This window comes from Trachemys scripta, chromosome 7 (assembly GCF_013100865.1).
Source record: "Trachemys scripta elegans isolate TJP31775 chromosome 7, CAS_Tse_1.0, whole genome shotgun sequence".
Lineage (NCBI taxonomy): Eukaryota > Metazoa > Chordata > Testudines > Emydidae > Trachemys > Trachemys scripta.
The window spans coordinates 105,574,683-105,598,770 of NC_048304.1; the positions used below are offsets into that span (position 1 = coordinate 105,574,683).

The 24,088-nt window shown below is 42.5% G+C and overlaps 1 protein-coding gene across 5 annotated transcripts; it reads left to right on the plus strand.

The window, feature by feature from the left end:
* Positions 1–3,641: 3,641 nt before the first annotated feature.
* Positions 3,642–17,200, plus strand: EEF1AKMT2 (EEF1A lysine methyltransferase 2). Of its 5 annotated transcripts, none has more exons than XR_004646558.1 (7): positions 3,917–4,198; positions 5,445–5,511; positions 9,210–9,275; positions 9,876–9,990; positions 14,183–14,290; positions 14,415–14,624; positions 15,789–15,915. XR_004646558.1 is itself a non-coding variant. In XM_034776966.1 (7 exons), the coding sequence occupies exons 1-7, from the start codon at positions 4,159–4,161 to the stop codon at positions 16,896–16,898; spliced, it is 711 nt and encodes a 236-aa protein (XP_034632857.1). In that variant the 5' UTR covers positions 3,963–4,158; the 3' UTR covers positions 16,899–17,200. The 5 variants fall into 5 exon arrangements, 4 of the variants coding, with proteins under 4 accessions (XP_034632859.1, XP_034632860.1, XP_034632857.1 ...); XM_034776966.1 differs by lacking the exon at positions 14,415–14,624 and adding an exon at positions 16,801–17,200 and having other exon boundaries at positions 3,963–4,198; positions 15,789–16,005; XM_034776968.1 differs by lacking the exons at positions 3,917–4,198; positions 5,445–5,511; positions 14,415–14,624 and adding exons at positions 3,642–3,787; positions 16,801–17,200 and having other exon boundaries at positions 15,789–16,005.
* The last annotated feature ends 6,888 nt before the right edge of the window (positions 17,201–24,088 follow it).

Sequence of the window (24,088 nt, forward strand, 5' to 3'; positions counted from 1 at the left end):
GTTATACCCATTTTCAGATTCCTAATTGCTTGTTCTTTGGAAAAGGTGCCAGTCCTGTCATATATTTCATTGTGTACACTTCTTCCTTTAGGGAATATAAGTATTTATAATATTTATTTATTTGTATATTTGATCTTTATAAAATTATTATTTTTAATACAAGAATCAATACCTTTTCATTCAATACATAGATTTCAAATGCTCAATACTGGAAGATCTTAGGAGAAGCCTTTCAAAACTGAACCAATGTGTGAATGAATAATGAAAGAAAAAACATACGAGCAAGGAAACTGATTATTATAATCCCTTTAAAGCATGGAACAGATAAACAACAGCAAGGAAAATATTATTTAAAATGTGATGAAAAGTTCCTTTTAAAAGCTGATAATGCTGTGTTTGATAAGCCCAACACAATATAGAACAATGTTATCTCCAGGTCATTTTTAAAGGGAATATATAATAGGTGCAGAATAAAAATAATACAGAAAATTATTAGTTTTATTATAGACTTCTAGATGGTATGGCATGGTCACATTAGAAATGTACAGAGAGATTAGATTCTATTTCTTTTCTAATCTAAGGCACTTACATTTTCATTTGCCATAAAACAGCAATTATATTTTTGATTAAGTTTCAAGCCCCATTCACTGTAGGTTATGCACTGTACTCATTGCTGAGTCTAAGAAATGTGTTTATATTTCCTGTCTCTTCACACACTAGTGATCCAAAAGAAATAGCAGAAATCCTTCTGATTCTAATGGTTTTAGATCAGTCATATGGGTCAGATGGTCCAGGGTTCAAAATCTGTTCATTTGGAGTCACATTATCCATTGAAAGCAAGGCTATTTACTGTTTAATCTGTTTAAATGACATGCTGGCATTTGTATATGATGATGGAAAAACAGGAAAATCATGTCTCTAAAACAAAAGAATCACAGTTTAAGAGACAGACAGACAAAAGAATAGGACTTAAAATTGGAGTCACGCTAAGGATGAATTTGGTCTATTGAAGTACAGTATTAAAATAGCTATGACCTAATCCTGTTTGTGCAGTTAAGAGTTGCAGGAATGGATCTCTTAAGTTTAGTCCTCTAATCTGCTAAAATATTAGTGGTGTAGCATTACTGCCAGGCCTACTGACTTTATGAAGCTTAAAATATAAATACTTTAAAGCTCTTTAAGGCCTGAAAACCTAGGTCTGGAAAAAAGAAAGCATATTCCATGCGACTGGTGTGGTTTGTTATGTGAATAACATAGGGTCCAATCCTGTATAATGCTAAATACCTCAAAATAGCACTCAACACTTTGCCAGACCAAGCCCATGTTATCTATAAAGAAGCTTGCAGTATTGCTAAAATGTTCTGTATGCAAACACAACATGAGAGCTTTCTTGCCTCTGACTTTATTCCCCCATGGACAGACGTGGGGCTGTCCAAAATTTGCCCATCTGAGTGAGGGTCATATTGGCAACTTCCCAGAAGCCTCATCTGCATAGAATAGAGCCCGTTGTATTTGCTTTCATCCTCAATACACAGCTGCTTCTAAGTTGCATGGTTCCAGTCAACCTGTTACAGAAAAGGGGTAGACATACCTAAAGTTCAGAGTGTATCGGGATTTGTTGATTGGTCTGCCCCATGTCTAGCTGCCCAATCTTTGCTAATTTGTAGTCTTCACTGCCTCTGCATCATCTCTTTGCTTCTCCAGCACCGACTGGTTCTCCCTTCCAACAGTCCCACAAAGAGGCAAACCTCATCTTGGGACCCACGTGTTCAGGAGCTGGTGAGAGGATGCAGGACTAGCTTGGAGTTCAGTGAGGACATTTTTGAAGGTGGCGGGGGGCATGAAAGGAAAGATGGTCCAGTCCAGTGGTTAGGACCTGGGACACCTGAGTTCAATATCCCATTCCATGATAGACTTCTTTTGTGACCTTATTCTGTCTAACTAACAGGGGTGTTGTAAGGGTAAATACATTAAAGATTGTGAAGTGCTCAGACACTACACTGATTGGAGCTATAAGCACCTATCCTGGATTGACTGATGGATGTAGGAGTTTAGTGGAGGACTTTAGCTGAAGGCTCGGCTCTCCTCACCCTCCCTCCCCCACAGCATATCTCTGACACCTTCCTTTCCACTTCATTATTCCTGCACTATTCCAACACTCCACCTCACTGCTGTCCCCATACTCCCAGCTCAGACTAGCCAAAAAAAAAAAGCCAGCCCTCCCACCCCCAGACCCTGATTCCTGGCTCACACAGTGACAGGGAAGACAGGGAGAAGAGCTCAGACTTCTCCCAGAGAAGCCCTCCCTCCCCCCAAGATCGTACATGGAGAGCAAGGAAAGGGGCTCAGAGGAGGGAGGGGATACCATGGGCTGACAGATCCCATCCCTCCTCTTGCCAACCAGCCCCAAATCCCCAATCCCAATGTCCTCCCCACCCTTCTACTTCCCCTAGTACTCCTGCCCCAGACCTTAAAAAACGGACACTCCAGCAGGAGTGCTATAACCTCCCCTTCCCCCTGAAGACCCGCCCCTGCCCTGCCCCTTCCACCCAGGCCTCACCCCTGCCCTGCCTTTTCCCCCAAGGGCCCACTCCTGTCCCGCCCCTTCCCCCTGAGGCCGTGCCCCTGTTTGCTCCTCTTTCTCCATCCCTCCATCACTCACTGCTTTTCCCCTCTGCCCGCCTCCCTGCGAGGGTTGGGAGGGACTTGCCTGCAGAGCGTGGGCGGGAGCTGCATCTGCCCGATGCAGATAGGAGGCGGTCCTGGCTGAGTAGGGGCTGGCGTGGATAATGACTTGGCACCTTCCTGCCTCCCCCACCCGAAGTAACTGGACTTTGGGTGTCAAGTCAATAGATCTGACTGGACACCATCAGGTCCCCTTTTCGACTGGACTTTCTGGTCAAAAACCGGCCACTTGGCCACCCTACTACCAATGCCTTTCCCTTCCTCTACCATTTATCCTCCTCACCATAATCCCTCTCCCCTCACTGCAGCCCCAAAGCCTTCTCCACCTATACTCCCCACTACTCGACCCCAATCCTCTCCCCCCAGCACTACTCTCACACAGTTCCACGTTCCCCCTCACTACTGCAACACCCCAGAGTCCCTAGTTGTGCAGCGAAAACACGTGTCAGAATCTAAAAACGTTATGAGCATGTCATGTTAGGGGGCTGTGTAACCGGAGCCCCTTGACCTTAACCCCAACCCCACTCAATTCCATGCTTCGAGAAATAAGGATTAGATTATCCTTCCTTGTCTTTCATCTTCCCTCTAGTTAAGCAATGCTCAGTGCTGGCTCTCTGCTGTAATAGCCCCCGAGACAGAAAAGGGGTGTGTGTGTGTGTGTGTGTGTGTGACAGGGACCCCTTGCTGAAGTGACCCAGGTCTGACCCGACCCTCCCCTCCCCCCGGAGGGTACAACACCCAAGCCAGCCTGCCGCTCGAAGGGCACTGAGAAGAGACGTTATTTAAACACACAGCGCTTCACAAGCGCAACTGAGCCCGGCCGGAGCAGCCCCGATCCCTGTACGTGTGGTCACACCGGGCACGGCTTCCACGACCCCAACTCCCCTCTGCCACTATTCCAGCCGCACAGGGCAGAGGAAAAGTCCTCCAGCAGCCTAGAGGGGCTGGCCGCAGGTGTGCTCTAGCCCAGCCGCGCTCTATGGTGCGCGGGCACTTCCGGCTTCTCTGCCGCCTGGAGGATGAGTGTCGCCGGGGAGCGGCCACGTGACTCCTCGGGGCAAGGGCCCGAGTTCGGCCCCTCGGCCCTGGGGACCAAAGAGCAGTGAGTCCCGGGCGGGGCGCGGCGCGGCGCGGGGCCTGCCCAGCACCTTGGGCGTCGCAGCCCCTGGCAGAGTCCCGGGAGAGCGCAGGGTTTCGTTCCCTAGTGGGCAGGCCCTGGGTGTGTGTGTGCAACCAAGGCTCAGGCCCGGGCTTTTCAGAGGGGCTGCGGCTGTTAGGCTCCCAACTAGGGTTGCCAGTTTGGGATGGACGTATTCCTGGAGGTTTCATCACATTGACATGATCTTTAATTAAAGAGTCATCTTTAATTCCCGGAGACTCCGGGACAATCGGGTTGGCAAAATTGTCCCCAAGCCCATTGACCTTCATTGGGACCTTGGTTCCTGCTTCCTCTGGCGCTGCTGAGCCCTGGTGATGTCTGCGCTGCGGTTGCGAGGGGTCATCCCCAGCCCGGGTGGGCAGGCTGGCGAGTTGCATTAGGGCATTGAAATAGTGTTGTGGCTTCGGCGATGGCTGGGTATATGTCCCCTGGGGATCAGGAAGGCTTGTACTTGGGTGCTGGCCAGACACTGCCCAAACCTTTGACCCCAGCATAGGTGCTGGAACTTTGGGTGCAAGGGTAGCTGCCGCAACCCCGGCTTGAAGTGGTTTCCATTATATATAGGGTTTACAGTTTGGTTCATTGGCTCTCAGCACCCCCACTAAAAAGATTGTTCCAGCATTCCTGGATTATGCTGCCATTTCTAATGTGAGCTCCAGCAGAGCTAGCATATATCATGTATTCCTGAGCTGGAAATCAAACCTCCCTGCTGATACCATTTGGGCTTGTCTACACAGAGAAATTGACTGCTATAGCTATTCCAGACTAGCTCCCCCTGTGGACACTCTATTCCAGAATAATCAGAGAGTGATTTCAAAGCAGAATAGTTCATTCCTCAATAGCTATTCTGGGCAATTTCCCCATGTAGACAATTGTAAAGTAAAAATTGTCAGTTTTTTGTAATTTCTTATTAATGACATTTTCCCCAGGCACTAGATCTCAGCAAAGTTAGTTGCATCTTGCTCTCCTTGTTTCAGTCTTTTTTTCTTTTTTTAATTTGATTGTGGAGTTTAGGAGGAGAGCATGTGACTTTAAGTATGTAGCAGTGTGTTATAGGCCTAATATTTTCTCTTGAACCTGAGGAATGAATCCTTAGTAAATTGTACAATTTCCAATTATTCTTCATTGCTGCTACAGAAAAAAAAAGTTGTTTAAAAGAAGTTTTTTGGACTCTTTGAGAAAAATACATGATCGTACCCGCTACAAAAATTACAACCTTAGAAGTTGGTGGTTCTGAAAGCTTTTTATAATCCTACAACTCGAAAGCAGTTCCATTTTAAAACCCAAAATTTAAATAAGAGCTAAAATATTTCAAGTTTTGAGCTCAATCTCAGGAGCAGTCGGAAAAATTGAATTCCTCCCCTCCCCCCAATGCAGTTCATATCTAGCAACCTGCACCTTTTCAGTTCACTCTGTGGACAAATGTTCCACATCAGTTTGTATAATATACAAATAAATCTTTGACTGAGCAATACCATGGAGAACGTAACAAGTTCTAACATGGATCATAAAATAACTGAGTATGCCATTCATTTGTGTCTCAGATTTTGTAAGGGTCAGATTGGTAGTGATTTCTTTTATTTTTGCTTGATGTTCTCAGAGTTTGTAAGGAGCTTCACACTTTTCTGGAGCCTTTCAGCACTCAAAAGGAACATTACAGTTTATGAGTATGACAAACACCATTATAACCTTATTGATCTATCTTGGCATTGAAATGGTTACTGGAACATGCGCTGTCCTTGCAAGATGGAGACTTTTGATGTAATTTGGCAACTTTACACTGTTCCATCCAACGGGATCCAACCACTGGAAACGGGTTTCAGAGTGGTAACCGTGTTAGTCTGTATCAGCAAAAACAACAAGGAGTCCCTGTGGCACCTTATAGACTAACACATTTATTTGGGCATAAGCTTTCATGGGCTAAAATCCACTTCATTGGATGCATGGAGTGAAAACAATAAGCAGAATATATATTATAGCACATGAAAAGATGGGAGTTGCCTTACCAAGTGTGGCATCAGTGATAACGAGGCAATTCAATTAAGGTGGAAGTGGCCTATTCTCAACAGTTGACAAGAAAGGGTGAATACCAAGGGAGGGAAAATTACTTTTGTAGTGCTAACAAGGCCAATGCAATCAAGATGGCCCATTTCAAACAGTTGACAAGAGGGTGTGAGTATCAGCAGAGGGAAAATTACTTTTTGTAGTGACCCATCCACTCCCAGTCTTCATTGAGGGCTAATTTGATGGTGTTCAGTTTTCAAATTAATTCCAGTTCTGCAGTTTCTCATTGGAGTCTGTTTTTGAAGTTTTGTTGTTGAAGAATTGTCACTTTTAAGTCCGTTATTGAATGACCAGGGAGATTGAAGTGTTCTCCTACTGGTTTTTGAAGGTTACAGTTCTTGATGTCTGGTTTGTATCTATTTATTCTTTTGCTTAGAGATTGTCCGGTTTGGCCAATGTACATGGCAGAGGGGTATTGCTGGCACATGATGGCATATATCACATTTGATAGATGTTCAGGTGAATGAGCCCCTGATGGTGTGGCTAATGTGGCTAGGTCCTACGATGGTGTCCCTTCAATAGAGAAGCGGACAGAGTTGGCAACAGGGTTTGTTGCAGGGATTGGTTTCTGGGTTAGTTTTTTTGTTGTGTGGTGTGTAGTTGCTGGTGAGTGTTTGCTTCAGGTTGGGGGGCTGTCTGTAAGGAGGGATTGGCCTGTCTCCCAAGGTCTGTGAGAGTGAGGGATCGTCCTTCAGGACAGGTTGTAGATCCTTGATGATGCGCTGGAGAGGTTTTAGTTGGGGGTTGTAGGTGATGGCTAATGGTGTTCTATTACTTTCTTTGTTGGGCCTGTCCTGTAGTAGGTGACTTCTGGGTACCCTTCTGGCTCTGTCAATCTGTTTCTTCACTTCACCAGGTGAGTATTGTAGTTTTAAGAACACTTGAAAGAGATCCTGTAGGTGTTTGTCTCTGTGTGAGGGATTGGAGCAAATGGGGTTGTATCTTAGAACTTGGCTGTAAACCAGTGGTTCCCAAACTGGGGTTCGTGAAATGTTACAGGGAGTTCTCGGGGGGGGAAAATTCCCTAATGGCGGACAGAGCTGTCCTTAGGGACTCCGGGCAGCACGGGACCAGCAGCCCGGAGCCCTTGGACTTCCAAGAGCTAAGCAGATCAAAGTAAACACATCTATCACACTGAGGAGATTTAAACGTCAAGACTCCTTATAAGAAATGGAAAGGGAGGGGGATATTTTTTGCTGTTTTTAAAATTAAATAGGCAGATACTTTTAAAAACAATACTATTATGAAGAACAAGTTTAAGCTTTGCTGTAACGTGTGTTGTTTGCTTGAACTGCTCAAGACCTGAATGCTTGTATAAGAGGAGCTCTTTGAGTTGGCTTCTTAGATACCTTCATGCTGTTTCACATCTGATACTTCTTGATGAAACATAGGAGCCTTGTCTTATAACAAGCTTATTCAAAATGATGCAAGCTACGAAAGTGAGATCTTGGAAGAGTGTTGCCATTTTCATAATGTAATAAAAATACTGTAATGATTAATAATAATAAATAGTGTGTAATAAACATGTCATAAAAACAAATTTTATATTTCCAAGATCACTGCTTTTATAATTTATACTCAGGTAAAGGAGAAATTACCTGGAAATACTCATTTTTAGGAGGGGGTTCGCGAGACTTGACAGGTTGGTGAAAGGGGTTCACAGGTTGTTAAAGTTTGGGAACCACTGCTGTAGACAATGGATCGTGTGATGTGGTCTGGATGAAAGCTGGAGGCATGTAGGTAAGGATAGTGGTCAGTAGATTTCTGGTATAGGGTGGTGTTTATGTGATCATTGCTTATTTGCACTGTACTGTCCAGGAAGTGGATCTCTTCTGTGGACTGGTCCAGGCTGAGGTTGATGGTGGGGTGGAAATTGTTGAAATCCTGGTGGAATTCCTCAAGGGCCTCCTTCCCATGGATCCAGATGATGAGTGAAGATGTCATCAGTGTAGCACAAGTAGAGTAGGGGCGCAAGGGGACGAGAGCTGAGGAAGCGTTGTTCTAAGTCAGCCATAAAAATGTTGGCATACTGTGGGGCCATGCAGGTAACCATAGCAGTCCCGCTGACTTGAAGGTATAAATTGTCCCCAAATATGAAATAGTTGTGGGTGAGGACAAAGTTCAGTCACCAGTTTTGCCGTGACATTATTGGGGATACTGTTCTTGTAGTTCATCTTTGTATGGAATGTTGGTGTAGAGAGCTTCTACATTCATAGTGGCTAGGATGGTGTTTTCTGGATTGTAGTTTCCTCAGGAAGTCAGTGATGTCTCGAAGATGACTGGGAGTGTTGGTAGCGCGGGGCCTGAGGAAAGAGTCCACATAGCCAGACAATCCTGCTGTCGGGGTGCCAGTGCCTGAGATGATGGGGCATCCAGGAGTCCCAAGTTTATGGATCTTGGGGAGCAGATAGAATACCCCTGGTCGGGGCTCTAGGGGTGTGTCTGTGTAGATTTGTTCCTGTGCTTCTTCAGGGAGTTTCTTGAGCAGATGGTGTAGTTTCTTTTGGTAACCCTCAGTGGGATCATAGGGTAATGACCTGTAGAATGTGGTGTCAGAGAGTTGCCTAGCAGCCTCTCGTTCATATTTCAACTTATTCATGATGACTATAGCACCTCCTGTGTCAGCCTTTTTAATTATAATGTCAGAGTTGTTTCTGAGGCTGTGGATGGCATTGTGTTCTGCACGGCTGAGGTTATGGGGCAAGTGATGCTGCTTTTCCACAATTTCAGCCCATGGGTTTTAGCCCACAAAATCTTACGCCCAAATACATTTGTTAGTCTCTAAGGTGCCACAAGGACTCCCCATTGTTTTAACCACTGGAGAATCTCCCCTGGGTTAGCCTTAGCATATAGTCACTCCCATGCCACCTCTTAAATCTTGGTTACTGGTATAGGAAGTGTGGTATGGGATAAAGAGATGTGACTGGGGCTCCCAGCAATTCCTAGCTCCTATAACAATCCATTAGGGCTGTTGGCAGCTAGTGGAGGTTATAACAGTCTGACCTACTCTGGAGGGCTAACTTAATGTGAAGAACAACCCAGGATCAGGAGAATGCAAAAACACACTGTTGCCCCCTGGCCCATACTCCTCCTGGGTTGTGCTATACACTTCTCAAACGGAGCTGGAAATCTGGCCCTTTGTTTTGATGCATGTGTCTAATTTGGGAAATTCAGTAGCTTATGGGTTGGACAGGGGGTGTATGATATGTGAATGCAGTCTCCACCTGTGCCCTTTCTTCTTGATCATTCATGTAAGTCATTCCTGTGTTAATTTCATATTCTGTCCTCTCTTCCTCTCTAGTTGGGATGCTGCATATGAAAGTGAATTACAGATTTTTCAGGAGAGTGGAGATGCTGGGGAAATTTGGTAAATAAAGAGAATAACTATCAAATGACATATCCATACAATATTTTTATTCTTTTGAAAATATATGGAGTAAAAGCAAAATAAACTCATTGGGTCACTGGATAGTTCAAAGTATTGGTAATATGATATGGAGCTTTTCACCTTGGAGTCACCAATTCCTATTTGGCCCTATTCTGTTGTGACTGAAAATTGTTAGTTACTCCCTGAAAATTAATTGTTGGGTGTGCAGTGAGTTGGTGGTTGCAGTCTGTTTTACCAGTAGGCACGTACTCATTTCACCAAGGACATCCATTATTATCATCAGAGACTAAGAATTAAATAGGTAGCCTCGGGAAGCTTCCAGTGCAATCTTTATTTTATGTGGCCATAAAGAGGGCCTTAGTTTCCAGTACTGATAATCCCAGCAGGTTTTAAGCCATTTGGTTTACTTAAAACTTAAACAAATCAGACTTGGAATATGATCTATGTAGGTTGTTGCCTAGATGCTATAGTGACAGGTGCTTTATGAATGCCAGATAGGGAGAGAGATGAAGTACAGTTGCTGCAGTGCCTTTCATGTGTCTTGGATATGTTAATTACTTAAGCCTCTGTTTCTGATAGGTTTGGAGAAGAAAGCATGATTCGTTTAATCAGATGGATGGAAAAACAAAAGATCCCTCTGGACAGCTCTGTGCTTGACATTGGAACTGGAAATGGTGTTTTACTTGTTGAATTGGTTGGTATTTTGTAAAATTACAGAATCAAAGCTAAGAACAGAGAATATAAATGTACTGCAAATGAGAGAATATTTCCCTGTGAAGCTAAGTTGCTCAGGCTTTGGCTTCAGCCCTGGGTGGCAGGGCTTGGAGCCCCAGGTGATGGGTCTTCGGCTTTCTGCTCTGGGCCCAAGCAAATGTAATGCCAGCCCTGCTTCTCGGACCCCCTGAAACCTGCTCGTGGCCCCCCCATTGGGCCCCGGATCCCTGGTTGAAAACCACTGGTTTAGATTACAACTTCTTGGGAATGTCTTCTGTTTCTCTGAGCACTTTAAAGGGAACTGTAAATTTGAAGTCTAATCAGTTTCAAAAACTGTTATAAATAATATCTGGTTCTGTACCAGCTTCTGAATTCCCCTGCTATGGTTTGTAGACTTACTATGATCTTTTCTTATGTTTTAGCATGCTTGTCTCTCCTCTATTGCTGTGTGAAAGACCCACAATAACAAGAGAGAGAACTGACATACTGTAGTATATGGGAAATAGTGAAATTGACTAATACACAAAGGGCTGTCAAATGCACAAAATAGAGATGTTCCCCCCTTGCATCTTGGTTATACTACCTTTAGCATTACTTGTGAAAATAGTAGTTAAAATATTTTCAGGCAGAAGTGTGGGTTTTTTTAAGTTGATGGTATCCCTTTAATTAAAAAAAAAAGTGATAATTTTTCTCTTGAGGTGGGAACACAGCATCAGGTATGTTTTAAAGACTGATATTGTTATTTCATAGGAGCACAACAGGGCATGAAGTTGAGCAATCTTCAGTAAGTTTAGTTATGAGTAGTTTTATGTTCCTTTTCACATTTTTGATTAAATGCTTTGGTAGAATGTCTTAGCTGGTTTAGATTGAGTCAGTGTATGGTATTCACCATCCCAGCACTTCTCCATAGGCTTTAGCAGTTACAGCAGAATTTAAGTTTGTGTGTGGCTCTTGTATTTTTTTTAAAGTTTATAGTCTCCATGAATGTGAGCCAATGCTGTCTTGTCTTCCTAAATCTGCAGATAGACAGAAACAGTAGCACTGAGAAGTATAACTGCCCCATCTATCTCATTAGAGATGTTAATTTGAAACCTAATAGTTTTAAATTCACTGTTAACACTTTCACTGCAGAAGAATGTAGTTATTTTGGATCATACTTGAGTATTGTACCATCCTTGAATCTGACCCCTGATGTAACTTGTAAACATACAATGATTTTTTATTCCATATCAGGAAAGGTAAAGATGATCTGGGAAATCCACTTCTAAAGGCTATTGGCACCGCCTCCCGCCCTCCCCCCCCCAAATTATTCCTCAAGTTATAAAGTGCCCCAAAGTACTGTGGTTTGACAAGGGAAGTTATTTAAGTGAAGTACTATTCTGAAAAATGATCGTGATGTTGATTATTTACTCTCAACTCGAGATGAGATTTGCTCAGTTTATGAGAAAAAGCATTAGTTTGTCCAACTGGCAGCTCTGTAATCTCAGCCCAGGATCTGGAAGTAATACTGGGATTCTTCTGGCTCATGCATCATCAACAGTAATAAAATTCTACAGTTGGAAGCTGGGACCTGATATTTCCATAGAAACTGCAATGCTGAAAGAGCCAACATGAAGTTTATTAACTAAATAGGATGGAACATCTCTGGAACATGGTTGTACAGGGTGTGTGGTGGGCTATCATCAGAGCAAGAAGAGGTGAAGTGAAGTCATATCTTGGTTCCCAGTGGGAAAGTAGACACATGTATAAACAGTCAGGAACAATAAGTGGAATTATACAAAGAAAAATTATTCCCATGGTGGTTAATGCTGGTTGAAGCATTGTTTACTCCTGTACAGCAGGCTGTATATAGATGAGGCAAAGCTGACTGACTAAAGTAGGTGACTCTAGAAGAAGTCAAGTAGACACAGAATGCCACATGCCAACATACCTTAAGCAGGTGCACCACATGAGTGACCATTGTGATGCTAACAGATCCTGATACCCACCCACAGGCCAAAGCACCCCGAAGTGGGGACAGTACTCACATTGTTGTATGTATCATGCAGGCACAGTGGGGAAACTGCCATTCCACAAGTTCCAACAGACAAACTCTTGAAAACTTCCTCTGTCGTCCTTTCCTTTATTTTTCTCCTCTTTTCTTTCTGTCTCTGCTCCCAGTATTTGTTATCCCACCACCCACAATGTTGGGTCCTCTTGCTCTTTGGCATATGTGTATGATGAGGAGCCTGCAGACCTGCTTACTGAGGGTCTAGTGTACTGAATTGCAGAGAAGTTGTGACTTCTCCTGCCTCTGTGTTTGTGATGAGCTTTTCTCATTCAGCTACCTTTTCCTGGATACAGCACCAGGAATATAGCCCATTCACTATTAATAGCTATGGAAAGACTGATAGAGCAGTCAGGCCACCGCTTACGACTCTGACCTTTCTGTTTCCTGAATGGTAGGAGAGCAGAGAACATCTGGGACCCCTACTAACAGAGATTGTCAGTACATCCTTTAATGAGGGAAATCTACCACCTAATTCAGAACATGCAGAAATCTGGCCAACACTAAAGAAACCATTGCTCAGTGCTAGTGACCTCGCAAACTATGACCCATATTTAACCTGCTTTTTCTAAGGACACTAATCAAGAAACCAGCAAAAAACATTTTCCAATACCAACTACCAGTACCATTGGTCAGGGCATGGTAAAGAGACATAATTGGTTGCTCTGGTGTGTGATTTTTTCCTGTCTGTAGAAGAGGGTAGTTAGTCCACTTACGTTCATCTGGAGCACTCTGCAGCATTCAGTATCATTGATCTCCAAACACTCTTGGCCTGTCCCAAGAGAATGTAGGTGAGCAGAAACTCCCTCAAGTGAATCATGTTGTTCCTCAAACACCAAATTGAGAGGGCTGGTATGGGAACTGTTCTTCCACCTCCAAAGCCCTCAACTATGAAGACTCACAAGGCTCTGGAAGCTCTGGGAAGACAACTGGGGCGGAAGTCTTAGCAGTACACAGCTCTTTGCCAAATCTTTCCATGCCAAATGTGAACAACACAGTCTCTCAGCTTTCCTGATGTTTAGCTAAAATTTAAAGCCTGTATTAAAAGCAGCTAGTTAAAGCTGAACTCACAGAGGTTATGCTGTTAGGAAGAAAGTGCTGCAAAAAGCATGTCTTTGTATATCCCCTGCTATCCAGGGCATCAGCCTTCCTATTAAGTCAGTGCACAGCCTTGGATCCCTTTGAACTTATTAATGCCATTGGATTCCCAAATGGCCATCTTGTCATAAAAACATCTACTTATATCTGCTGCTGGCCAGAAGATCCCATCTTCCATGGTGGATTCAGACCTGGCCACTTGTGACATCCAGGCTTCATTTTTGCAATTCATTCTATCTAGGAATGAAACCACACACTCTCTGGTAAAACGCCAGCAGATACAAGATGTTGTAACTCATCTGCTTAGGAAAAGGTTTGCCATTAACATATTAACTCTGCTCTGCTCTCTGCACTGGTTTATTGAGTACAGAGTCTAACTCAATGTCTGTATGGCACAGCACATAATTGGCTTGTGGAACTCACTGATAATACTGAAGCAAAGAACTCAGTAGCATTCAAATAAGGATTAGACGTTAATAATCAGACTATCATATGCAATTACACCAGTTAGGATTAAAAGTATTAGGGATTTCGGTCTGCGTCAGGACAAATCAACTACCTGCCTGAATTTAAGAAACAATTTTCCCATAACTATGTTGTTGTAGAATTGTCGAGTATGGAGGATTTATTCCTTCCTTTGAAGCATCTGATACTGGCCATTATTGTGATCTGTGTGGAAATTCCTGTTTTCTAGTTTCCTTTTTCGTGCAGATTAGAGGATGTATTATTGTGTTTTATAATTACTTCTGCAGCGTGTTACTTGTCATGGTTCTGCTCAGTTTTCCATCTATTGGAAGGAACTAGCTCTTAGTTAACAATTCTGTTGATGATGTACAAAACAAAATAGAATAACAGCTCATGCTCCCATAGCTTTTTTGGTTCTACAGAGGCATCAGGAATAAAAATGAGTAAGCTTTTTTTTGTCATTAGGATGAGTAGAATTGACTTGGATTATACACAGGGAGCAGACCTGCTGAGTAAGGATAGTTTGCAAGTACACTGAGTAAGATTCTCTCTCTTTCTCTAGGCAAAATGTGGTTACACTAATCTCACTGGAATTGATTACTCTCCTTCTGCAATACAACTTTCTCAAAATATAATAGAGAAAGAAGGGCTGTCTAATATTAAATTGCAGGTAAGTGTTCAGAGGGATTATGTTAAGGAAAATAGAAAGCAATTGAACCTGAGAGATTAATCGAGTCACTTGATTTCAGACACATGTTAATATACTGACTACATTTTTTGAAATCTAATTGTAGTTCTGCTCACTTGAAGGGGACTCTAACCAACAGCTTATTAATACATCTGTATTTACCAGAAGATCTCTTGGTGAAGATTTTACTCCCCTTGACACCTGTGCAAAACTCCCATTTAGGCTAACAAGAGTGTCATCCCTGAGCAAGGGGAGAGACTAGATCACACTTTAAAAGATCAATTCTGTGTTCTAGAATATATACTCTGACTTTCAGGTAAGAAATAGCAGACTAAATATGTCAAACTACAAAAAATTCAACAGTGGTACAGACACCACTGCTTTTCATGCTGACCAGTTCATTGTTACCTTGTGTTCCCCCTGTCTGGATGTTCTCTTTTCTTATACTGAGGGCAGGTCTACACTACAGTGGGGATCGATGCTCTGAGATCGATCCATTGGTGGTCGATTTAGTGGGTCTAGTAAAGACCCGCCAAATCGACAGCAGATCGCTCTCCGGTCGACCCCCGATGAGAAGAGTAAGGTATGTCAGTGGGAGATTTTCTCCCGTCGACCCCCTGTGGTGTAGACCCCGCAGTAACTACACCTAAGGGACATCGACTCCAGCTACGTTATTCACGTAGCTGGAGTTGCGTAACCGAGGTCGACTTACTGCTATAGTGTAGACGTAGCCTTAGAATAGATCATAAACTCCTTGGGCCATGTCACTTTTGTTCTGTTTATATGCTGCCTAGCACTCTTGGACCCAGGTCCATGACTGGGGCCTCTCAGTGCTGCCACACCGCAAATAGTAAATAATAATACCTTAGAGTGAACTTCCAAATACATTAAAGATTGTGAGGCGCTTAAATACTACTGCAATGGAGGCCAGCTAAAGCACTTCAAATAGGTAGGCATGTAGCTGGGCTCAACTAAAGATTTTTGCATAATGCAAAGGGAGAATCAAATTGATATGGCATCAAAATTATGCAAAGCAGTTGCATGGTAACCACTTCCCAAGTAGACCTAGTGTAAGGAACTCATGCAGCCCATGGAGGTTTGGACTTGATCCTGTCTGTAAGGTACTCATACAGCCTGTGCAGAACTTGTAACTGAATTAGTATAGTTTACCCCCTATTGGTCATTGCTCACCAGAGGACGGCCAGGCTGGCTATATAAGAGCTCAGCTAGTGCCAGTCAGTATCTGCTCAGGAAAATGGCTGCCTGGCTTCTTACCCACTAGGTATTTTGTGTGCTTGGAATAAAGCCTGAAACTGCTTCAGCTGATTCTGAGTCTGTTGTGAGTGTTATCTTGTTCCATGACACTTAGGTGTTGTCAATTTTTGTGCCCTCACAAATGAAAGCACCAGTCTCCATTAGAGATGCAGCACTTCCCAAGTAAAAGATGATTATTTACATACTATGTACACTTTTGATTTAGGTAAAAGACTTCTTGACTCCATCAGCTGAGCTATCAGGATTTCAGATTTGTATTGACAAGGGAACCTTTGATGCCATAAGCCTTAATCCTGACAATGCAGCTGAGAAGAGGAAGCAGTATGTGAAATCACTCTGCACGGTGTTGAAAATGGAAGGCTTTTTCCTCATAACCTCTTGTAATTGGACCAAAGAGGAGCTGCTAAATGAGTTCAGGGAAGGTAAGTAGTGGGGCAGAGTTATCTGCCAACTTGTGGTTGTTTAAGGTTTCGGTAGGTAAATGTTAATGTCATTTTATTGCCGTGTTTATTTGAGCAGAGTGGGATTAGACATCACAGCGATAAAACGTGGGTGCGCATCCTCAGCCTTATCCTCAGTACAACTTCCATCGTTGTAGGCATGCGTAGGGAATTCTGGCTCCCACTTTACCAGTCTAGATGCAGTTCAGGAGTTTTATACCTTTCAACCTCAGAGGACAAGAATTGCAGGCAAGTTATTCTGGAGAAGAAGAGAATTATTTACCAGTATGGCTTTTTTCCTCTGGTCTTTAAAATAGATCCCCCATTCACCCACCCAGCTCACCTTTAAAATTGGGATACATTTTTATCTTTTCTCTTAGTCACAAAGGAACTGGCAGTTGTAGGCTGTGACATTCCATGTGCATTCACATGTCACTTGCTCAGTGAACCTCCTGATGGGTCTGAATTCTTTTACTTGCTAGTCAGCTTCTGAATCTCATGCCTGAAGCTTGAAACCCAAGTGTACTGAGAACGAGAATTGCTGGCAAATTCTTATCTTTTCTGTCGTTAGTCTGCACAATGCAGCTAGCTAAGATTTTATTATCTATGGAGGCGTTTCAGCTATATAAAGAAGCAATATAAAACACAGTACTATAAACTTACAAAGTAACTAACTTGCTTGTTTTCCATATGAATTAAAAGTGGTTTGCAAAAGGTTATCCAAGGGAAGAGTAACATGACTTCTTCTTAATAAAAGCATTAATTTCTGTCTGGCAGGATTTGAAATTCTGGAGGAGTTGCCAACACCCAAGTTCTGCTTTGGAGGGAGAATTGGAAACAGTGTAACAGCCTTGGTTTTCCAAAGAAAAAAATAAGGCCATTCATCTTGGACAAATTAGATTAGCTGAGAAAAGAAAAGTCTTCACTTCAAAGTAAACCTGTTGCAAAGGAGAGAGAGAGAGGAAAACCCCCCAGCATCTGTGTAAATAACTGTTCACTGAGTACACAATAAAACACAGTGCATGTGCTGAACTGCAATGGGCCTCCATAAAATTCAGGGCAAGTTATATATAACTGAAATGTTTCTAGGGTAAATTCTGCTCTTGTGCTGTTCTCTTTGTTATAGCTTCATTTATTTCAACAAAATTGTGTGGGTGTAAGAGGGAAAATAGTGGCACTCTAAAACTATTCACATTACTTTTGCATTTGAAGTGTAAATATTTTTTTCCTATTTAATTTTTATTTTGGTTTCTAGTGAACAGTTTAAAATAAATTTAAGCAGTAATTGAATCATAGAAAGCAAGAAGTCTTATTTCTGTGTTTGGCGTAATAATGAACGTGCTTTTGAGATCTAAACACTGGGCAATTTTTTATTTTATTTTTGTAAAGGAAATATGCATGTTACAGTGTAATTTGAAATCGGCCTTTAGTTAAATAAGGAGGAAAATGAGTGTAAAGATTGTAGCACTCGCAAGACATTATAATGTAGTGCTTTAGGGTGGGATTTTCATAAGTGCTCAGAATTGACCTACTTCTACTTCCACCAAAGTCCATTGACTTCAGTGGGAGCAGCGTTAGGATAACATTGAGTGCTTTTAAAAATCCCTCCCTGAATCTCTAATATATGCTCACTAATACTGTACCATCAGTAAATCAGTACCATCGATCCAATTAAATACTTAAAGATGCTGTTGGGTGTTATTACAGCCTATCAATAGCAGATATGCTTACCTATTTCAATATTAATGAATTGTATGCTAATGTGTTGGGAAGGGCCAGTAATGAACATCTCCTTCTCCAGTGAATTTTGTATGGCATTTTAGTTGCATAATACCCAAACAGAGACGGCAAAACCCCACATCCCCAGCCTAATAACCCATGACTGATTATATTTATTTTTTTTAACTCATGTTCATTTATTCGTTTATTATTTTATATTTGTGGAATAATGATATAGCTGCCTGGAGAGAAAGGAAAGAAATATTTCTCTTCCTTTTATGACTTGTTCCACGCACATTTTCAGATGGCAGTAAACATGACATTTCAAGCATCCAACAATTCCTAATAGGCATTTGTTCTCATAGAAGAAGAATGTCATGTTTGCTCATCAGGGAAATGCTTTCCTAGTTCTCAGTCTGAGCAGGTTGGTTGGGTGCAGGGAATCCTCCCTTCCCCTCTGCTGGTCTAGTGCTCCCCCTCTGCAAGAAATAAGGACCAGAAGAGCTGTACAGTAGGAGATCCTCCATCCTTAACCAGCCCCTAGTGTGGAATTGCCGAATTCCGCACCTCCTTGCACAGTGGAACTGTGCTAGTTCCATTGAAAAATGACCCAACAGAAGTAGAGAGCAGGTTTTGGTCTCAAACAGATAGATTTATTTGTATGCTTAAGCAGCCTAGTATCCTTACCTATGTTCAAAGTAAAAAAAAAAAAAAAAAAAAAAAAAGTTAGATGTGGTAATGTTACCTTTTGAATAGCCTGTGGGGTAGTATTTACTACATCCCATCTAAAGGTTTCCAGCAGCAGATAGGACTAGCAGTGCATGTAAGAGTTGCCCATCATCAGTTCATACCTTGGATATATTGATGAGATAACAATACATCTCTGAAGAGATGTTCCCAAGCCTTAAAATGTGGGTCTGGATTTTTGTAATAAATTTGGGATCAGGTGGTCCAACACAAGCAGATTTTAACTGACACATACACCATTATGGGGTGTTTGGATATGAGGCTTCTGTTTTATTCCCATCTGTAATCTTTGCTAATCTAGGAGTGATATAGGGTTTAAAAGCATCAAAATAAATCAACTATGATCGCAAACTACAGGAAATTCCTTTAATCAACTAACAGGAATTTAACCGTAATTTCTCAGTCCATAAGACTTGCATGGCTTAGGCCTGTTATTATTTTGTTTTGTTTTTTAAAATGACTGATTTATATTTTTATCCATGCAGATTATATAAAAATATAAAGTCTCTCCAACTATTTATTCAAAGCTTGACTTGAAGAATTTTTACAAATAATTTCAGGCAAAATTGGTGATAGAACTGAAATTGGATCAATCCTCTGACATTTTATTTTATTTTTTCAGCAAAGCTTTTAACAGTAAAGGTTATAACGTCTCATCTTAACACTGGTTTGAAGATTTTCTATGGGCCCTATTGTCCACTGTGTGAGAAAGTTTCTTCTGGATGGTTTCCATGGTGTGGGAAAGAGGTGGATCAGCTCCCCAAACCCATGGATCTTTGTAGGAAAATCTAGGGCCCTGTGACTCACTGCAGTATTCCCTCCCAGCTCTCCTCAGCAGTATAGCTCGATCGGCAACAAGGCCTGCATAGGTGCTATACGCTGCCTTCAAACATCTCCCCCCACCCGCTCTCCTTGAAAGGGAAAGGGGTGGGGAGGGGTTTGGTAGTGCAGAGGAGATGCAAACACCTGTTCAAGGAGCACCGTCAACTTGAAAATAATCTTTCCATTTGCAAATGTTGTACCTAGTATTGTTACAATTAACTCCCCCTCCACCCCCAAAAGGTTACCGTAACTGGAAGTGTGTAGAGAGGCATTCCCTCCCTCTCCCTCTTCCTCCCTCCCCCCCGCGCCCAGGTTGCTTGCTTTCTGCATCTGTAAGCACTCTGTGTATAGTCAGTTTCAATGTTTAATTGATTGTCAGTTGTGTTTCCTTGTCTCGTGCATTACTCTGGGATGGCCCTTACCTGCATGCTGTTCCTCAGGCTCTGCAAGAAGGCGTTTATCAGTAACAAGAGCAGTAAAACTAAAAAGGAAGAATCATTCGACAGGAAGTGGTGGAAGAAATGGGGTGGCCCAAGCAGGTTTGGTGGGGTTGATTAATGGATTTTAATTCTAGAAGGGGCCAGTATGTCAACACAGGTAATAAATCTATCAGAGTGGTTCCTCCATCTAGTATCAAGTTCTCCTGCTCTTGGGCATGCCCAAAAGACTCTTCTAATCATAAACGGGAGCAGAAAAACCTATCTAAACTGGGTTTAAAGAGGATTTTTTCTAAAAAGAAAAAAAGAGAACCTGTTTGAAGGATGCTCTGTCAGAAACCTGATTTGTTTTAATATTTGTTTTTTTTAAAACTGGAGGTTTCCAATATGTCTTTAATATAAACTTCATCAGCTTGAATTTTTTCTTGACTAAATGGCTATGGAGATGACTTCTCAGAGACATTCTCTGTGTCTGGGTCATATGCTGTGCTCTACATTTCCTTACCAAGTTAAAGCCTACTAACATTTACTCTCATCAATGGAAAACCAACTTTTTAAAAGGGAGGTTGAGACATGCTTTGGAGCAGTGGTTCTCAACATGTGCATTTACTAGTTCACGGGGTCTTGGCTGGTCACACAGTGCTGGATCTCTTCCTTGTTTCCAGCTGCTGACCCATATTAAAAGAAGCTAAAGATACATTAAATACTTTCCTCCTGTTACTTTGCCAGGTAAACAATTGCTGTAGTTGCCACAGGTATGTTATGTGATCACTGTTGAATGTGAGGTTTGTGGCTAATCACCACCCATGAACCGATAAAGGATTAGACCTCAGACTTTGCCTGTGGAACCGAAGTCTGGTTGGATATCACGGCAGGACTGCTGTTGGGGTAGGCGGTTCACCAGAAGGGGAAGCAGGGAAGGGTTTCTGATACAAAGCCCACTGAAGTCAATGGAAGTTCTCCTATTGACTCCAGAAGGCTTTGCATCAGGCCCAATGGGCCTAATCTAAAGCCAGCTGAAGCCAATGTAAAGGCTCCCATTGAAGTCAATGAGCTTTGGATCATGCTGTATACAAACAAGTGGGCTGTGAGCAGGATATTCTCCATGAGGGATCCACAGATTTGGAATTTATTTCCCTCCCAGTCCTCTTGAGCAGTTAAACCTTCAGGGCCTGGTGCAAAGGTGGTATGATCTAGGCATTTGAGGTAGCAGTGCATTAAGGCTTGGAGAGGTTTGTTGTGGGGCTTGTTTTATCTGCGGTCCTGTATGTATTTTACATTGAGAAAACCAGGCCCTGGCATTTAAATTGCACTGGGAAAGTAAACTATCAAGGTGCCAGAATTTGGATGAGGGCCTAATTCTTCATTGACCCTTAGTCCCACCTATGTGGGGTTGGCATTTTGAGTTCTTCTTTTCCATTCCAGTCTGTCTTGAAGCAGTTCTTTGGAAACTCCATAGCTAAATCAAATTCTTTTGTATGACATCCATCCATCTAGTTTTGGGGTCTTCCAACCCTTCTTTTAATCTCTACGTCTAAGTTTAACACCCTGTTTACTATATATTCTTCTTTTCACATGCCCACACCATCTAAGCCTGGATTCCTTCAGCTTTTTTATAATTGGTAACACCTTCACACTTCCCCTAATTCGTTTGCTCCGAACATGGTCCACCCTTGTAATGCCAAGCATTCATCTTAACATTTTCATTTCCACCGTATTCAAGATCTGCTCCTCGCTCTTCCTCGGGGCCCAGGATTAAGAGACACACAAAAGTGCAAGCCTAATTACCATCTTGTAAATCTTACTTTTTCAATTTGATAGGCATTCTCCTATCGCAGATCAGTGCAGTCACTTCTTTCTATTTAGTTCATGCCTTCCCTGTTCTACTAATGGGGGGCAGAGGGGCCTGATTATTTTTTATAAATACACCTCTACCCCAATATAACACTGTCCCCAGGAGCCAAAAATCTTACCATGTTGTAGGTGAAACCTCGTTATATCGAACTTGCTTTGATCCGCTGAAGTGCGCAACCCCTCCCCCCCCCGAGCACTGCTTTACCACTTTATATTCGAATTCGTGTTATATTGGATCGCGTTATATCGAGGTAGAGGTGTAAATTAAATAAGTATGTATTTAAGAGAACAACTCTTGAGGCATTTCTACACATGGGACTCTTTTAGAGCCACTGGGTAAATATGTTCCCCAAAACGATTCTTGGTAAATAAAAATCCCCCTCTTCTTCACAACAAAACACTTAGTTGAAACACTGCAGAAAAGGACCTAGGGGTTACAGTGGACGAGAAGCTGGATATGAGCAGGGCTGGCTCCAGGGTTTTGGCTGCCCCAAGCAGCCACCAAAAAAAAAAAAAAAAGCCGCGATCTGCGGCGGCAATTCGGCAGGAGGTCCTTCGCTCCGAGCCGGAGTAAGGGACCGTCCGCCGAATTGCCGCCGAATAGCTGGACGTGCCGCCCCTCTCCGGAGTGGCCGCCTCAAGCACCTGCTTGACAAGCTGGTGCCTGGAGCCGGCCCTGGATATGAGTCAACAGTGTGCCTTTGTTTCCAAGAAGGCTAACGGCATTTTGGGCTGTATAAGTAGGGGCATTGCCAGCAGATTGAGGGATGTGATCATTCCCCTCTATTTTACATTGGTGAGGCCTCACCTGGAGTACTGTGTCCAGTTTTGGGCTCCACACTACAAGAAGGATGTGGAAAAATTGGAAAGAGTCCAGCGGAGGGCAACAAAAATGATTAGGGGGCTGTAATACATGATTTATGAGGCGAGGCTGAGGGAACTGGGATTGTTTAGTCTGCAGAAGAGAAGATTGAGGGGGGATTTGATAGCTGCTTTCAACTACCTGAAAGGGGGTTCCAAAGAGGATGGATCTAGGCTGTTCTCAGTGGTACCTGATGAAAGAACAAGGAGTAATGGTCTCAAGTTGCAGTTGGAGAGGTTTAGGTTGGATATTAGGAAAACTTTTTCACTAGGAGGGTGGTGAAGCACTGGAATGGGTTACCTAGGGAGGTGGTGGAATCTCCTTCCTTAGAGGTTTTTAAGGTCAGGCTTGACAAAGCCCTGGCTGGGATGATTTAGTTGCTTTGAGCAGGGGGTTGGACTAGATGACCTCCTGAGGCCCCTTCCAACTCTGATATTCTAAGATTCTATGAAATAAGTATTTCCCTATCTTCAATGTCACACAGGTTTTTTTAAAAAATAAGGAAATATAATACAAGAAAGGTCATGAGATAAACTAACAAACGCCAGGAAATTTGAAATGAAGGCTCCCTTAGTTTCTGACTTCCACCTATTTGTAACCATACTGTTCTTTATAAATAAGGGGATATGTTTACATGATGGTAATTGTCACTTAGTGAGCAGGAACTATCACTTTCAAAGGCGATTATATGCTGCTGGGTTTTGGTGTAATGTTTGTGGAGAGGCTTAGAGGTTAAGGAATTAATATTTGGTTTTTTAGCTTTCAGCATCTGGCCAGACTAAAGTGAAATCATTTCGGAGGGTCTGGGTTTTTAGAAGATATTGGATTACATCATAAAACTAATAGAATTATAGCTCATTGGCTGTTGCTGCTCCATAGAGGGCCAGAAATGAGTAAGCATGTAATTACATCCTTTCTGTTCCTTTAGGAGAATGTTCTTCAGGTTATTACTGAGGGCCCCAGATTAAAACTGCAACTGTTTGCATTGTGCTTGGTTTGTATCTGAACAAGGGTATTAGGGACTCACTAGATTGATTCCAAAATTAAGATTATGAGAATTTCTGTAAATCCAGAGTTGCCAGCTCTCGTGGTTTTATCAAAAGTCACACCGTATTTAGGGATTTTAAAGGCTGCTGTCTTCCAAACATTTCTCATGCACAGTCTCTGCCAAGAAGTGAATATTTTTTAGAAGTTTGACACTCAGACAATTGAGTATTTTTTAGTTAAAGAGAAAGTGTCCAATCAAAATCACTCTGATCTAAACCCATCAAACTTGTTATAAGCGGATCCTAACTAGCATGTAGGACCATTTTTTCCCAAGATCTAGGGATGATCTGTCCTCCATGTGCATCTATAACTTATCTGAGAAGTTTGGATAATTCTGTAAGTTTCTCTTCACCTGATCTTAACTCACTTTGCTTTTTAAGGAGTCCTGGGCCTTTTAGCACGCCCAGTGCACTTGCTAATGTAAGGTGAGATGGAGGTTGTGAATTTTGTACTGCTATTTCCCAAAGATTGCAGATTATTTATGACTTTTAGAAAAAAAAAATCACATCCCCACTTAGCTGTGCTCTCACCTGCCTCAATCATCAGCCACCCGTGCCCATACCGCAAGCATTGTCAC

Excerpts from the sequence above, each read along its gene's own strand:
- EEF1AKMT2 (XM_034776966.1), top strand. The coding sequence starts at position 4,159 with ATGTCTGCGCTGCGGTTGCGAGGGGTCATCCCCAGCCCGG. Across the intron at positions 4,199-5,444 it reads AGGGGTCATCCCCAGCCCGG|AGTTTGTAAGGAGCTTCACA; the intron begins GTGGGCAGGCTG and ends TGATGTTCTCAG. Across the intron at positions 9,991-14,182 it reads GTGTTTTACTTGTTGAATTG|GCAAAATGTGGTTACACTAA; the intron begins GTTGGTATTTTG and ends CTCTTTCTCTAG.